Raw genomic sequence first — 17,066 nt, 5'->3', positions numbered from 1 at the left:
TGCACTCCAGCCTGGGCAACAAGAGCGAAATTCCGTCTCAAAAAAAAAGGAAGAAAAGAAAAATAGCATTTAATTTTGAACATGAAGCATGTTACAAAAAAAAAAAGAGCTTTTATTAAACACACACATTTTCAAAGGGAGTGGAAATTGGTTCTTGAGGGACTACAATATCACAGATTATGATAGTTTGTGGCCCTCCAAAGAGTCACACAACATAAACAGACACACAGTATATGTGTGGTATGAAAATCTCAGGGGAAGGGAGAAGATGATTAAGAAAATACAGGCCGAGCGCAGTGGCTCACACCTGTAATCCCAGCACTTTGGGAGGCCAAGGAGGGTGGATCATGAGGTCAGGAGATCGAGACCATCCTGCCTAACACGGTGAAATCCTGCATCTACTAAAAATACAAAAAAAAATTAGCCAGGCATAGCGGTCGGCACCTGTAGTCCCAGTTACTCGGGAGGCTGAAGCAGAATGGCGTGAAGCCAGGAGGTGGAGCTTGCCGTGAGCCCAGATCGGGCCACTGCACTCCAGCCTGGGCAACAGAGGGAGACTCTGTCTCAAAAATATAAATAAATAAATGAAAGAAAAAACAGTCCCATTACAGCAGGTAAAACTTAAAAACAAAAAAATAGTCTACAAAGGGTCCATGGGGAAGGGTAACTGATAACAGAAAAGGTTGAGAAACGCTAACTGACCCTTAACCATCTTTCCATTTTAATTTTATAGGTAAGAAATAAGTAGGGATGGGTGCGGTGGCTCACACCTGTAATCCCAGCACTTTGGGAGGCCGAGGAGGGCGGATCGCCTGAGGTTAGGAGTTCCAGACCAGCCTCGCCAACGTGGTGAAACCCCATCTCTACTTTAAATACAAAAATTAGCTGATTGTGGTGGCAGGCGCCTGTAATCCCAGCTACTCGGGAGGCTGAGGCAGGAAAATCACTCAAACACAGGTGGTGGAGGTTGCAGTGAGCCAAGATTGCGCCATTGCACTACAGCCTGGGAGGGAGGGAGGAAGGGAGGGAGGTGAGGGGAGAGAGAGGGAGAGAGAGACAGAGACAGAGACAGAGACAGAGAGACAGATGCCAAGTATCTCATCCATGGTAACCAAGTCCACTGTCTCAAAACGGTTGTTACAAACAGAGTATGACCAAAAGGAATTACAGGAACTATAATCATTTCTGGCAGTGAATGAGCAAAATAACTAAAAGGGATTATAAAAATGAAACAAAACACATCAATTTAGGAATTGGTACCTACCAATGACCTATCTACCTTCCTCATGTAGTTGACAGTTAGATAAAACATATTAATCTTCCAACAGATGTTCAATATGATCTTTCTCCAGTACATTACAAGACCGTTCAAAGGCTCATTAAAAAACTGAGTTAACTGCTGACCTATACCAAATAACCATGTCTTTGTACTCATCTCCCAAATAGAACCTATCAGTGCCTAGTGATGTCTCACACAAAATCCTCAAGAAATATTTGAACCACTATTTCCCTCGACAAACAAAATAAACTTCCTATATCTGATCTGACTTTTGAAAACATAATTAGGTAGTTATAAGACATATTGAATTTTGAAAACATAATTAGGTAGTTATAAGACATATTGAAAATACTGACTGGACATGGTGGCTCACGCCTATAATCCCAGCACTTTGGGAAGCCAAGGCAGGTAGATCACTTGAACTCAGGAGTTCAGACCAGCCTGGCCAACATGGTGAAACCTTGTCTCTACTAAAAATACAAAAATTAGCCAGGCACAGTGGTGCGTGCCTGTAATCCCAGTGACTCGGGAGGCTGAAGCGGGAGAATCGCTTGAAACCGGGAGGGCGGAGGTTGCAGTGAGCCGAGATCGAGATCATGCCACTGCACTCCACAGTGAGACTACACCTCAAAATAAAATAAAAAGTAAAAAATAAAATAATAGTAAGAATATCATGTTCCATAAAACTGGTTTAAATTTTTACAGCATATCTCCAAGACAGTAGGTTAAGGTTTTTAAAATTATTGTTCAATCTTCTCTGTATTTTCCAGATTTTTAACAACGAATATGTATACAATGAACACGCATTCAAAATTTTTGAAACAGTAAAAAATAAACTACTGAATAATCCCCCAAATCAGAAAGGTTTCAACTTTCTTATATTATTTTTCTTATTTTATTTTAGTTTTTTAGAGACCTGCTTCCACTATGTCGCCTGGGCTGGAATGCAGTGGCAATTCACAAGTGTGATCACAGCACACTGCAGCCTTGAACTCCTAAGTGATACTCCTGACTCAGCCTCCATAATGGCTGGGACTACAGGTGCTTACCACAATACCTGGCACATTTCGACTTTCACTAAGAATAACCAGGCCGGCCGGGCGCGGTGGCTCAAGCCTGTAATCCCAGCACTTTGGGAGGCCGAGACGGGTGGATCACAAGGTCAGGAGATCGAGACCATCCTGGCTAACCCGGTGAAACCCTGTCTCTACTAAAAAATACAAAAAAAAAAACTAGACGGGCGAGGTGGCGGGCGCCTGTAATCCCAGCTACTTAGAGGCTGAGGCAGGAGAATGGCATAAACCTGGGAGGTGGAGCTTGCAGTGAGCTGAGATCCGGCCACTGCACTCCAGCCTGGGCGACAGAGCGAGACTCCGTCTCAAAAAAAAAAAAAAAAAAAAAAGAATAACCAGGCCAGTTGCAGTGGCTCACACCTGTAATCTCAGCACTTTGGGAGGCTGAGGCGATATAAAGATCCTGTTCTCCACTAAAAAAAAAAAAAAAAAAAAAAAGAACAAAAAACAAAAAGCAAAAACAAAACAACACAACAAACCAACAACAAAAATAAGAACAACCAAATATCTCCTGTATACCACTACAGGTTTGAAACCTGGCCTCATACAATGTGTCACTTAACCAAATGTGTTTCCTTTATGGTTTCTAAGCTATTGCTGAGGTAATCCAAAGTAAATGAAAAGCAATTTACATGCCTACTAATTATCTCAAGCCATATCCAGGACTTTAAACCTTTCCCTCTGGTACTTCACATCAAGCTATGGCTTACCTGAGAACTTTTAAATATTTCCAATCATACGAATCAGGAGAATAATGTGTGGTATAGTCAGTGTAACTTTAAGAGAGCCAAACCTGCTTTTTATATGTACCAAAATTAGAAGTGTTTGTATTGGTTCCTAAAGTCAGGGTTGGTTTGTTACCAAAGAGCCCGCCACTGGTTGTACCAAATGAAGGTGCACTGGTTGTGCTGCTTCCAAATGTAGTAAGCTTGTTATTGCCAAACAGGGTCTAAAAAAAATAGAATACAGGAAAATTTAAAATAATATTAAGACACACACCAAACTAAATATAGGTTACCTCAGGTATATTGGATTGGGTACGGGGTGGGGGAAAGATGCCCTAACATTTATAAAAAAGGTAGAAGAAAGATGAATAAAGGCTATCAAAAAATATAAACACAGAATGCTTCTGGCCTGAAAAGTTAATGGTGACCCCTAAGGATTACCACTGAAACACAATGAATCCAATGAAACCGGATTTCAGTGAGGCAAAGAAAAAAATAACAAGGCGATCAAGTATCTTTTTACCTGTTACGAGACATGTAGCAAATATTTACTTTGCCAGAAGAAATCATTACAAGAAAAACTTTGAACATGCTACAACATGGACGAACCTTGAAAACACTACGCTAAGTGAAAGACACCAATCACAAAAGACCATATATTATGATTCCATTTACATGAAATGTTCAAAATAGTCAAATCCATAGAGAGAAAGCAGGCTTAAGATGATCAGAGGAAAATAGGGAGTGACTGCCAATGACTATGGCATTTCTTTTTGGCATAATGAGTATGTTCTAAAACTACTGATAGTTGCACATTTTGTCGATATACTAAAAACCACCTAGCTGTACACTTTAAAGAGACAAATTGTAAGGCATGTGGACTATACATCAATAAATCTGTCACTAGAAAGTACTGGAAGCTGGGCACAGTAGCTCATGCCTGTAATCCCAGCACTTTGAAAGGCCAACGTGGGAGGATCACTTGAGGCCATAAGTTACCAGCCTGGCCAACATGGCAAAATCCCACCTCTACTAAAAAATACAGAAATTAAGGCCAGGCGTGGTGGCTCACGCCTGTAATCCTAGCACTTTGGGAGGCCAAGGCAGGTGGGTCATGAGGTCAGGAGTTCAAGACCAGCCTGGCCACCATGGTGAAACCCCATCTCTACTAAAAATACAAAAATTAGCTGGGCATGGTAGCGGACGCCTGTAATCCCAGCTACTCAGGAGGCTGAGGCAGAGACTGCAGTGAGCCGAGATCGTGTGCCACTGTACTACAGCCTGGTCAACACAGCGAGACTCCATCCCAAAAAAAAGAAAAAAAAAAAAAAATTAGCCTGGCACGGTGTCACATGCCTGTAATCCCAGCTACTTGGGAGGCTGAGGCACGAGAATCACTTGAGCCAAGAGGGAGAGGTTGCAGTGAGCCAAGATCATGCCACTGCAGTACAGCCTGGACAACAGAACAAGACTCAGTTTCAAAAACAACCACCACCACCACCACAACCAAAGTATTAGAATGTCTTGAAGCATTATCTAATTTTCTCAATTTTTCACCTCAATTATCTGTCCAAAGTTTAAAAAAAGAAAAGAGAAATTTCAATCTCCATGAAAACAGGACCATATGTTTTAGGAACTTTGTGTTCCTTTTTTATAAGATGGAGTTTTGCTCTTGTTGCCCAGGCTAGAGTGTAATGGGGAGATCTTGGGTCACTGCAACCTCCACTTCCTGGGTTCAAGTGATTCTCCTGCCTCAGCATCTCAAGTAGCTGGGATTATAGGCACCCACCACCACACCCGGCTAGTGTTTTTTCGTATTTTCAGGAGAGATGGGGTTTCACCATGTTGGCCAGGTTGGTCTCGAACTCCGACCTCAGGTGATCCACTGGCCTCAGCCTCCCAGAATGCTAGGATTACAGGCGTGAGCCACCGCACCTGGCCCTTTTTTTTTTTTAACCGACTCACAACAGCAAGTTCAAAGCTTCTTCCATGAGTATCTCAACAATTTCAACAACCTGATCAACCCCAAAAACATTTCATTCCCAAATATCATACCAATTTATCACCTACAAAGGAGGGAAGAACTAGGAGTTAAAAATCATCTGATTCAAACAAAGCAAAAGAACTTGAATTTAGACTCAACAGTTTAACCAATGCTATCAGAAGTACAATGCACATAAGCACTGAGGCAAAGAAATTTTAAAAAGGAAAGAATTTACTAATTGAAAACAAACCTGAAGTTAACCTGAAATTACATCTTACATCAAATTGCCTTTTGTTCTCAAAATCAAATCATATTAGGCTGGTACAATAATATACCCAATAAAAAAATACTTGCAAGAGTCAAATCCTTAGAAGAAAATTCCTTTAACAAATCTACACACATCTTCAAATTACAGTCAACTGTAGAAACCTACCGAACCAACAGCACCAAATCCAGTATTGGTCTGCCCAAAGAGACCTGTTCCTGTTCCAAATGCTGTCCCAGTGCTGGTGTTTGTAGCTGTCCCAAAAAGACCTCCAGGCTGTGAGGCTTGGGTTACTCCAAATAAACCCTGCAAAGAAGTTTATATAGATTAAAAGATACCCTACAATAGTTTCCGCAACGAGTCTCAGATTAACAACAAAAAAAAAGTTACAATTTTTTCAAACTTATATGACAAATACTAGGCTAAATAACTTAGATTTAGGTGAAAAGAACTAATCACTATCAAGCTGGGGAGTGGACTTAAAATCAAGTAACCAAAAATAATCAGCGAAAATAAATCAACACGGACTGAGGTAGGAGTGTTATGTTAAAGACCCTTATTCCTTTTTTTGATAATGGAGTTTCGTTCTGTTGCCCAGGCTGAAGTGCAGTGGCACAATCTCAGCTCACTGCAGCCTCCGCCTCCTAGGTTCAAGTGATTCCGTCGCCTCAGCCTCCCAAGTAGCTGGGACTACAAGGGCACACCACCACATCCAGCTAATTTTTGCATTTTTAGTAGAGATGGGGTTTCACAATGTGCCCAGGCTGGTCTCAAACTCCTGACCTCAGGTGATCCATCCGCCTTGGCCTCCCAAAACGCTGGCGTGAGCCACTGCACCCAGCCAAAAGCCTTAACTCTAAATGAGACACTATACTCATTTCCAATGAGCAATCTGCATCATCCTATGTTTAACAATGTATTTTACTTATGCATTAATAAAGGAAAAATACTGTGCTAATAGACTTGCTGAAGAGGGAATTCACTGTGCTGTTTTTTAAAGTTTTACTGAGACACAATTCACACACCACAAAATTCACTCATTTATAGTGGACTATTCAGTGATGTTTTGCATGTTCACAGTTGTGCAAACATCCCTACTATCTAAATTCTCACCACCCCCAAAAGAAATCCCAGACCCATCAGCAATTACTCCCCATCCCTAGGGAACCATTAATCTTTTCCTGTGGATTTTTAAAAAATTCTGAACATTTAATATGAATGGAGTCATTAAAAATGTGTCTTTTGTGACAGACTTGTTTCATTAGCACGTTTTCAAGGTTCACCTGTGTTGTAGTATGTATCAGTACTTCATTCCAATTTATGGTTAAACAATATTCCATTATATGCATATACCACAATTGGTTACTCATTCGTTGTTAATAGATCTTTAGGTTATTTCTACATTTTAGTCATTATGAATAATGCTGTTATATTCATTTGTGTACAAGTCTGTGTCTTATTTTTCTTTGGTAAATCCCAAGATGTGCAACTGCTGGTTCATATCATAACTCTAACATTTTGAGAAACCACCAAACTGTTTTCTTAACAGGGTGGCACCATTTTACATTCCTACCATCAATGTATAACGGTTCCAACTTCTCCAGGTTCAATACTTACTACTGTCTTTTTTTTTGTTTTTGTTGAGTCTCACACTGTCACCGAAGCTGGAGTGCAGTAGCGCGATCTCGGCTCACCACAACCTCCGCCTCCCGGGTTCAAGAGATTCTCCTGCCTCAGTCCCCCAAGTAGCTGGGACAACAGGCGGGCACCAACATGCCTGGATAATTTTTTGTTATTTTTAGTAGAGACGGGGTTTCACCATGTTGTCCAGGCTAGTCTCGAACTCCTGACCTTGTGATCTGCCCGCCTTGGCCTCCCAAAGTGCTGGGATTAAAGGCGTGAGCCATCACGCCTGGCCTATTACTGTCTTTATTATATCTTTCAAGTAGGTGCAAAGTGGTATTTCATTTTGGTTTTCATTTGCCTTTCCCTGATGACTTATGACGTTAAGCATATTATCACACCACTTACGTATCTTCTTTGGAGAAATGTCAATTCAAATCCTGGGCCCTTTTTAAATAAGTTATTGTCTTACTACTGAATTATAAGAGTTATTTATATATCCTGGATACAAGTCCTATATCACATATATGATTTTCAAATATTTTCTTCCATTTACAGGTCTTCTCTTCATTTTGATGATATCCCCTTGATACATAAATGTTTTTCTGCCACCTTTTTTTTTTTTTTTTTAGAGATAGGGTATCACTATGTTACTCAGGCTAGAGTGCAGTGGCCTATTCATAGCACGATGATAGTGCACTGCAGCTTCTAACTCCTGATCTCAGTGATTCCCCGACCTCAGCCTCCTGAGTAGCTGGGACGACAAACATGTGCTAAAAGGCCTGGCTAAAAGGTTTTAATTTTGAAAAAGCCCAATTTATCTATTTTTTCTTTTTCTGCTTTTGCTTTTGGTGTCGTATCTAAGATATTAGTGTCTAACTAGGTTTCTTCTAACAGTTTTATAATTTTAGCTCTTGCATTTAGAAATTTGATCAATTTGGGCTGGGCGCAGTGGCTCAAGCCTGTAATCCCAGCACTTTGGGAGGCCGAGACGGGCGGATCACGAGGTCAGGAGATCGAGACCATCCTGGCTAACCCGGGGAAACCCCGTCTCTACTAAAAATACAAAAAATTAGCCGGGCGAGGTGGCGGGCGACTGTAGTCCCAGCTACTCCGGAGGCTGAGGCAGGAGAATGGCGTAAACCCGGGAGGCAGAGCTTGCAGTGAGCTGAGATCCAGCCACTGCACTCCAGCCTGGGTGACAGAGCGAGACTCCGTCTCAAAAATAAATAAATAAATAAATAAATTAAAAAAAAAAAGAAAAGGAATTTGATCAATTTTTGGCCAGGCATCGTGGCTCACACCTGTAATCCCAGCACTTTGGGATGCCAAGGCAGTCGAATCACTTGAGGTCAGGTGTTCGAGACCAGCCTGGCCAACAGGTGAAACCCCGTCTCCACTTAATACAAAAAAATTAGCCAGGCACGGTGGTGCGCACCTGTAATTCCAGTTACTTGGGAGACCAAGGAAAGAGAACCGCTTGAACCCAGGAGGCAGAGGTTGCAGTGAGCCAAGATCGTGCCACTGCACTCCAGTCTAGGCAACAGAGCAAGACTGTCTCAAACAAAAAACAAAAAACTGATCAATTTTAACTTTCGCAGTTAACTCAGTGCTGTGAAGAAAGAATCCAACCTCATTATTTTGCATGTGAATAATCAGTTGTCTCAGCATCACATGTTGAAAAGACCATTCTTCTTCACTGAATTGTTTTGGTATCCTTGTTGAAAATCAATTGTCTACAAATGTGAGGGTTTATTTCTGGACTCTCACTTCTATTCAATTGGTCTATGTCTCTCCTTATGCCAGTAACACAATTACTATTGCTTTATAGTAAGTTTTAAAATTGAGAAGTAAAGCCAGGTACAGCTGCTCACACCTGACCTCAGTGATTCCCCGACCTCAGCCTCCTGAGTAGCTGGGACGACAATCATGTGCTAAAAGGCCTGGCTAAAAGGTAATCTCAGCACTTTGGGAGTGCAAGGAGAGCAGATTGTTTGAGGCCAGAAGCTCGAGACCAGCCTGGATAACTCAATGAAAACCCATCTCTACAAAAACTACAAAAATTAGCTGGACATGGTGGTGCCTGCCTGTAGTCCCAGCTACTTGGGAGGTGAGGTGGGAGGATCGCTTAGCCCAGGAGGCGGAGGATGAAGTGAGCTGAGTTCACGCCACTGCACTCCAGCCTGGGTAACTGCAGCGAGGCCTGTCTTAGAAAAATAAATAAAATTGAGAAACATGAAGGCCAGGCATGGTGGTTCATGCCTGTAATCCCAGCACTTTGGGAGGCCGAAGCGGGTGGATCACTTGAGGTCAGGAGTTCGAGACCAGCCTGACCAACATGGTGAAGCCCCGGCTCTACTAAAAATACAAAATTAGCTGGGTATGGTGGCGCACGCCTGCAATCCCAGCTATGTGAGAGGCTGAGAAAGGAGAATTTCTTGAACCCGGGAGGCAGAGGCTGCAGTGAGCTGAGATTATGCCATTGCACTCCAGCCTGGGCAATAAGAGTGAAAAATTCCGGCTCAAAAAAAAAAAAAAAAGAGAGAGAGAGAAGCCTCAGGGTCCTCCAACTTGTTGTTTTTCAAAATTGTTTTGGCTATTCTGGGTTCCTTCTTGTTCTTCCTTCAGTGTTTTTTTTTTTTTTTTTTTTTAATTTATTTATTATTATTAAACTTCAAGTTGTAGGGTACATGTGCACAACGTGCAGGTTTGCTACATATGTATACTTGTGCCATGTTGGTGTGCTGCACCCATCAACTCGTCATTTACATCAGGTATAACTCCCAATGCAATCCCTCCCCCCTCCCCCCTCCCCATGATAGGCCCCGGTGTGTGATGTCTCCCTTCCCGAGTCCAAGTGATCTCATTGTTCAGTTCCCACCTACGAGTGAGAACATGCGGTGTTTGGTTTTCTGTTCTTGTGATAGTTTGCTAAGAATGATGGTTTCCAGCTGCATCCATGTCCCTACAAAGGACACAAACTCATCCTTTTTTATGGCTGCATAGTATTCCATGGTGTATATGTGCCACATTTTCTTAATCCAATCTGTCACTGATGGACATTTGGGTTGATTCCAAGTCTTTGCTATTGTGAATAGTGCTGCAATAAACATACGTGTGCATGTGTCCTTATAGCAGCATAATTTATAATCCTTTGGGTATATACCCAGTAATGGGATGGCTGGGTCATATGGTACATCTAGTTCTAGATCCTTGAGGAATCGCCATACTGTTTTCCATAATGGTTGAACTAGTTTACAATCCCACCAACAGTGTAAAAGTGTTCCTATTTCTCCACATCCTCTCCAGCACCTGTTGTTTCCTGACTTTTGAATGATCGCCATTCTAACTTCATGTCTAAAACACCAAAAGCAACGGCAGCAAAAGCCAAAATTGACAAATGGGATCTCATCAAACTAAAGAGCTTCTGCACAGCAAAAGAAACTACCATCAGAGTGAGCAGGCAACCTACAGAATGGGAGAAAATTTTTGCAATCTACTCATCTGACAAAGGGCTAATATCCAGAACCTACAAAGAACTCAAACAAATTTACAAGAAAAAAACAAACAACCCCATCCAAAAGTGGGCAAAGGATATGAACAGACATTTCTCAAAAGAAGACATTCATACAGCCAACAGACACATGAAAAAATGCTCATCATCACTGGCCATCAGAGAAATGCAAATCAAAACCACAATGAGATACCATCTCACACCAGTTAGAATGGCCTTCAGTGTTTTTATCATGTAAAAGTGTCAAATGTTTTATCTGTATCTACTGAGGTGATCATGTGGTTGTTTTTTAAATTATATTACCACAGTGTATTACAATGATTAATGATGATATGCTGAACCAATCTTCCTTGGATAAATCCCACTTAGTCATGGATTATGATCCTTTTTTGTTTGTTTGTTTGTGTGTTTGTTTTGAGATGGAATCCCGCTCTGTCGCCCAGGCTGGAGTGCAGTGGCACAATCTCGGCTCAACTGCAACTTCTGCCTCCTGGGTTTAAGCAATTCTCCTGCCTCAGCCTCCTGCGTAGCTTCGATTACAGGTACCTGCCACCATGCCCAGCTAATTTTTGTATTTTTGGTAGAGATAGGGTTTCACCATGTTGGCCAGGCTGGTCTCGAACTCCTGACCTCATGATCCACCCCACCTCAGCCTCCCAAAGTGCTGGGGTGACAGGCATGAGCCAGCATGCCCGGCTGATCTTTTTCATATGTTACTGAAATCAGTCATCTAGTATTTTGAAGACCTGGGGGTACAAGCATATTTTTTTTTTCTTGAGATTAAGTCTCGCTTTGTTGCCCAGGTTGGAGTGCCACAGAGCGATCCCAGCTCACTGCAACCTCTGCCTCCCCCTGGGTTCAAGCTATTCTTGTGCCTCAGCCTCCCAAGTAGTCAGGATTACGGGCAACAACCACTGTGCCTGGCTAAGTTTTGTATTTTTAGCAGAAACGGGGTTTTACCATGTTGGCCAGGCTGGTCTCGAACTCCTGATCTCAAGTGATCTGCCCACCTCGGCAGTGATGGGATTACAGGCATAAGCTACTGTGCCCAGCCCATACTTGTTTTTTAATCAGTAAAAGTATCTCTAATTTTAAGACGAGGTAAATTCCAAGTTCTGATCAATTACTCACATATCACTTCATTCTTTAATTTCATACTTCTCTAAAAAAGGTCCCTAGAAATAAACTAGTAATGACCATGAGGACCTTCTCTTTGGACACAGTATGGCTCTAAGGTGTAGGTCTCCCTTTAAAAAAAAAAAAAAAAAAAAAAAAATTTCTTTGTACGATTCCCCCTAAGGGAACTAGATGAAAGCTCCCTTAGTTCCTGTTGTTGGCTATATTCCAAAATATAGTCAGTAATAAGTATTTTCTCCTATCCCCTATAGAATGGCTACAGTCAATCTTCCAAGGCATAGCTTCAAGAGGGCCAAGTCCAGCCCACTAAGTAGTTCCTACTTAGTGATGAGAAAAATACTTTCAGAAAGGATAAGTGACCACCTCAACAGCATCTCAACAAGTAAAGAGTAGAGCCCAGGCTAGAATCTAGGTCTTAATTATTCTAAGACTTTGTTCTCTTCCCTTCATTAAATACCCTCAACTCTTTTTTTTTTTTTTTTTTTTTTTTTTTTGAGACAGAGTCTGGCTCTGTCGCCCAGGCTGGAGTGCAGTGGCCGGATCTCAGCTCACTGCAAGCTCCGCCTCCCGGGTTTAAGCCATTCTCCTGCCTCAGCCTCCAGAGTAGCTGGGACTACAGACGCCCACCACCTCGCCCGGCTAGGTTTTTTTGTACTTTTTAGTAGAAACGAGGTTTCACCGTGTTAGCCAGGATGGTCTCGATCTCCTGACCTCGTGATCCGCCCGTCTCGGCCTCCCAAAGTGCTGGGATTACAGGCTTGAGCCACCGCGCCCGGCCCCTCAACTCTTAAGATCTGCAGTAGAGGTAGAATTTGCTAGTTAGACATGATTACTTAACTCTACAAGTAAGACCTGGAGGTAAATAACGGTCTGTTTCCTTACCATGGTGTTGGTGCTTGGCTGTCCTAGAGTGCTGGTATTACCAAAGGAAAAGCCAGTGTTCTGGGTGGTTGTGGCCTGGCCAAATGGTTTGCTGAAGAGGCTGGTAGTCTGCTGATTCTGTTGGCCAAAGAGACCACCTGGATTTGTTCCAAATCCAGTTGTACCTTTTAGGAAAAAGAAAAGAAAAAAAATGTAAACACCCAAAAATACAAAACCTTCCATTATCCAGTTATTTCAAGTCCTTATGTTATCTACTACCCTTCATTCACTACTTGATAACCTTTTCATTTTCCATCCTTCACCTAACTCTAGATTTAAACTTTAACTTCTATAATAACACCCTGACCCCAAGAAGTCTAACTAGGCTAAATGATCTTCCCTTGTAAGTCCACAGCTTCCTTCTATTTTACAAGATAATACACTAGAAGTCAGCATGTGTATTTTAAACTTACTAGTCTAAGTTACTGAGAACAAAGGCCTCTTCTTTACATGAATATATCCAGCCCAGAGTCTGATATGTAATATTCAATAATGAATATGGGCCAGGCACAGTGGCTCACATCTGTAATAACACTTTGGGAGGCCAAGGTAGGAGGATCACTTGAGGACAGGAGTTCCTGAACAGCATAGGCAACACAATGGGACCCCATCTCTACAAAAAAATTGTAAAAGTTAGTCAGGCATAACGACTTGTGCCTGTGGTTTTAGCTACTAGGGAGACTGAGGTGGGAGTATGGCTTGAGCCTGGGAGTTTGAGGCTGTGGGGAGCTGTGATGGAGCCACTGCACGACAGCCTGGGTGACAGAGCTAGACAGTGTCCTCCAACTCCCACCAAAAAACAGAAAAAATTAAGAAACATTAGCCAGGCAGAACGGTGGGAATATTACTTGGGCCCAAGAGTTCAAGGCTGCAGTGAGCTATGATTGCTCCACTGCACTCTAGCCCGGTCAACAAGGTGGGATTGTGTCTCGAAAACAAACAAACAAACAAACAAACAAAACACATACTAAACTAAATCATGGAATATCAAGATTGAAAAGTACATTTGGATGGACATGGTGGTTCACACTGGTAATCTCAGTACTTTGGGAGGCTGAAGCAGACAGATTGCTTGAGGCCAGGAGTTCGAGATCAGCCTGGCCAACATGGCAAAACCCCGTCTCTACTAAAAATACAAAAATTAGCCAATGCTGGCAGGCACGGTGGCTCACGCCTGTAACTCCAGCAAGCTGGGAGGCTGAGATGGCGATCACCTGAGGTCAGGAGTTCCGATCAGCCTGGCCAAGATGATAAAACCCCATCTGTACTAAAAATACAAAAAAATCAGCCAGGCATGGTGGTGGGCGTCTGTAATCCCAGCTACTTCAGAGGCTGAGGCAGAGAACTGCTTGAACCTGTGAGGTGGAGGATGCAGTGAGCCGAGATCACACCACTGCACTCCAGCCTGGGCGACAGAGCGAAACTCCGTCTGAAAAAAAAAAAAAATTAGGGCTTGGCACCATGGCTCACACCTATAATCCCAGCACCCTGGGAGGCCGAGGCTGGTTAATCGCCTGATGTCAGGGGTTTGAGACCAGCCTAGCCAACATAGTGAAACCCCAACTCTATTAAAAATATAAAAAATTAGCCAGGCATGGTGGTGGGCGCCTGTAACCCCAGCTCCTCAGGAGGCTGAGGCAGAAGAATCACTTGAACCTGGGAGTTGGAGGTTGCACTGCACCGCAGCTTGAGCAACAGTGAGACTCCAACTCAAAAAATAAATAAAATAAAATTAGCTGGGTGTGGTGGTAGCACATGCCTATAGAGTGGCTGAGGTAGGAGAATCACCTAAGCCCAGGAAGTCAGGGCTGCAGTGAGCTGTGATCACACCACTGCACTCCAGCATGGGCAACAGGAGTAAGAACCTAAGACCCTGTCTCAAAAAGAGAAAAGAAAAAGTAGATCAAATATTACTTAAATATGTATTTTTGAGTGTGTATGTGTATGTACATCTCTTCAGAAGGCTATGAAAAGCTCTAATTTTTGCTTTTCTATACAGAGGCAAACTGGTGGATGGAGAAAGTGCAGAAGCAAAGTATATAACCTCTGGTTAGTTTTCTATATTTTGTGAACTTTGTATCATATATGTGCATTACTTTTGCAAAAGTAGTATTTTTGTAAAGTAAATTAGTCATCAACTTTAACTCCTCTTTCATATCCCACATTAAACCAATCCATCAGCAAATCCCATCAGTTCTATAATCAAACTGGGTCCAGAACCTCATCTTCTTTCTTTTCCATCCTTATTATTTTGAGGCGGAGTCTTGCTCTGTCACCCAGGCTAGAGTGCTATGGTGTGATCTCAGATCACTGCAACCTCTGCCCCCCAGGTTCAAGCGATTCTCCTGCCTCAGCCTCCCAAGTAGCTGGGATTACAGGCACTTGCCACCACGTCCAACTAATTTTCATATTTTTAGTAGAGGCAGGGTTTTACCATGTTGGCCAGGCTAGTCTTGAACTCCTGACCTCAAGCAACCCACCTGCCTTGGCCTCCCAAAGTGCTAGGATTGTAGGCATGAGCCACCACATTTGGCCTCTTTTCCATCCTTGCCCAAGCCACTAACACCTCTCATGCTGGTAATAGCTTTCTAAGTAATTTGTTTCTCCTCTTTCTTACCACCTACTCTCAATATAGGAGACTTCAGAATCATCCTTCACTCACAATCACATGACTTCTCTGTCTAAACAACTCTCAGGATTTCCTAAATCAAGTAAAAACTCAAGTCTTGATATTAGTCTACAAAGTTGTATAAAATATGGCCCCCATATCCCCCAGTATTTTCCCTTGCCCTCTCTTCAAATGGCCAAAACTCAAGAGTTTTTACACTCAGTTTCCACTAGCTGGAATGTTCTTCCCCCAGCAATCTGTACAACTTGCTCTTTCATCTTCTTCAGATACGTCACTGCTCAAACATCACCTTCTCATGTGAAGCATTCCTTAGTCATCTTCATCTTAAACTGTCTTTCTCCCTTTCCCCACATATATCCAGGCATTCCTTCCTATTCCTATGGTATCCCTGAATTATTATTTTTCTCCATAGCACTTAACCCAAAATGGCAATTATGTTTTAGTTTTAGTTATCTGTCTCTCCTCAATATAATCTAATATGTTATCAAGTGCTTACTAGTTCCAAAGGCAGTTTTGTTCTGACCATATGCAAAGCCTGAATTAGTGGTGGAGGAACTGAAGAGTCCTGTTGCACTGGAAGTGGCTGGAGAAGACCCAAACAAGCCAGTTGTGGTACCTGCTCCCACCTGGTTCTGTGGGCCTTTCCTGTTAGCCTGATAATCCTCTAAACGAAGTTCCTGAAGGGAGGGAAAACATATTTCTAATCTTAACATGTAGCTAAAAATAATTATTTAGGAGGCTAAATACTTGAATTTAGTATTCAAGTTCTACTTTCACATAGGAACCATGACTAAAAGAGAGAAAACTAAGGAATGACATTATATCATTAAAGAAAAACATTTCCAACAAACACTAAAATTCATACCATAATTATCATAAAACTACAAGCCAAAGAGTCAATCATATCTTAATCTCAGTTTTCTTTTACAAACAATACACTCTTTCGGTAAAATGTCATAAAATAATCCTAACTCTCCCTAGCCCTAAAATATAAAAATAAAATAAAAATTATAGTGAATTAAAAGATGCAGATTCTGTGGGGCAAAAAATTTAGAAAAAGAATAAAGTTTACCAATTTTGTCTCAAGTCAATATGTTCCTGGCACAGCCCAATAAAGCAAGCATAGTTTGGTATGCAGAAAGAAGCAATCACTACAATTGGGAACGACTATCACAATGTACAACAACCTACTACATAAGCAATAAGAATGAACAAACTAACTTCATGCAACAACATGGATGAGTATCTCAATGTTGAAAGACAGCCATTAAAAAGTACATAATGTGGCTGGGCACTGCAGCTCATGCCTGTAATCCCAGCACTTTGGGAGGCCGAGGCGGACGGATCACAAAGCCAGGGTTCAAGAACAGCCTGGCCAACACAGCAAAATCCCGTCTCTACAAAAAATCAAAAATTAGCTGGGCATAGTGGCGTGCAGCTGCAATCCCAGCTACTCCGGAGACTGAGGCAGGAGACTGCTTAAATCCGGGAGGCAGCGTTTATAGTGAGCTGAGATCATGCCACTGCACTCCAGCCTAGGCAACAGAGCAAGACTCCATCTCAAAAAAAAAAAAAATTTAGCTGGGTGTGGTGGCCCACACCTGTAATCCAAGCTACCAGGGAGGCTGAGGTGCAAGAATTGCTTGAACCTGGGAGGCAGAGGTCATAGTGAGCCAAGATGTGCCACTGCACTCCAGCCTGGGTGACGGGGACACTGGCTCAAAAAAAAAAGAAAGAAAAACTTTTATTAAGCTGTATGACTTTGCATAATTTTACTAAAAACACCTTCATATGCATGCATACACATTGCCCAGTGTAACAGAAGCAACATCCAATCAGAACAGACGATTAGACTGGGCTCAGGGGCTCATGCCTGTTATCCCAGCACACTGGGAGGCCGAGGAAGAAAGATCACT

At 42.3% G+C, this 17,066-nt stretch overlaps 1 protein-coding gene across 3 annotated transcripts in view; it reads right to left on the bottom strand.

Moving 5' to 3' along the window:
* NUP98 (nucleoporin 98 and 96 precursor) overlaps window positions 1-17,066 on the bottom strand; it is a 126,869-nt gene that overhangs the window by 85,943 nt on the left and 23,860 nt on the right. The window contains exons 7-10 of one of the 3 annotated variants that reach the window (XM_008019963.3): window positions 15,647-15,827; window positions 12,483-12,646; window positions 5,495-5,632; window positions 3,163-3,301 (exon numbers count right to left, since the gene is read on the bottom strand). In XM_008019963.3, the coding sequence (XP_008018154.3) occupies window positions 3,163-3,301; window positions 5,495-5,632; window positions 12,483-12,646; window positions 15,647-15,827 (622 nt within the window). The remainder of the gene's footprint in view (window positions 1-3,162; window positions 3,302-5,494; window positions 5,633-12,482; window positions 12,647-15,646; window positions 15,828-17,066) is intronic. The other 2 variants (XM_008019966.3, XM_008019965.3) reach the window with 2 other exon arrangements.

This window comes from Chlorocebus sabaeus, chromosome 1, assembly GCF_047675955.1.
Source record: "Chlorocebus sabaeus isolate Y175 chromosome 1, mChlSab1.0.hap1, whole genome shotgun sequence".
NCBI lineage: Eukaryota > Metazoa > Chordata > Mammalia > Primates > Cercopithecidae > Chlorocebus > Chlorocebus sabaeus.
Note: the sequence above shows the minus strand (reverse complement) of the source record. Positions and strands in the feature narration are given on the sequence as shown.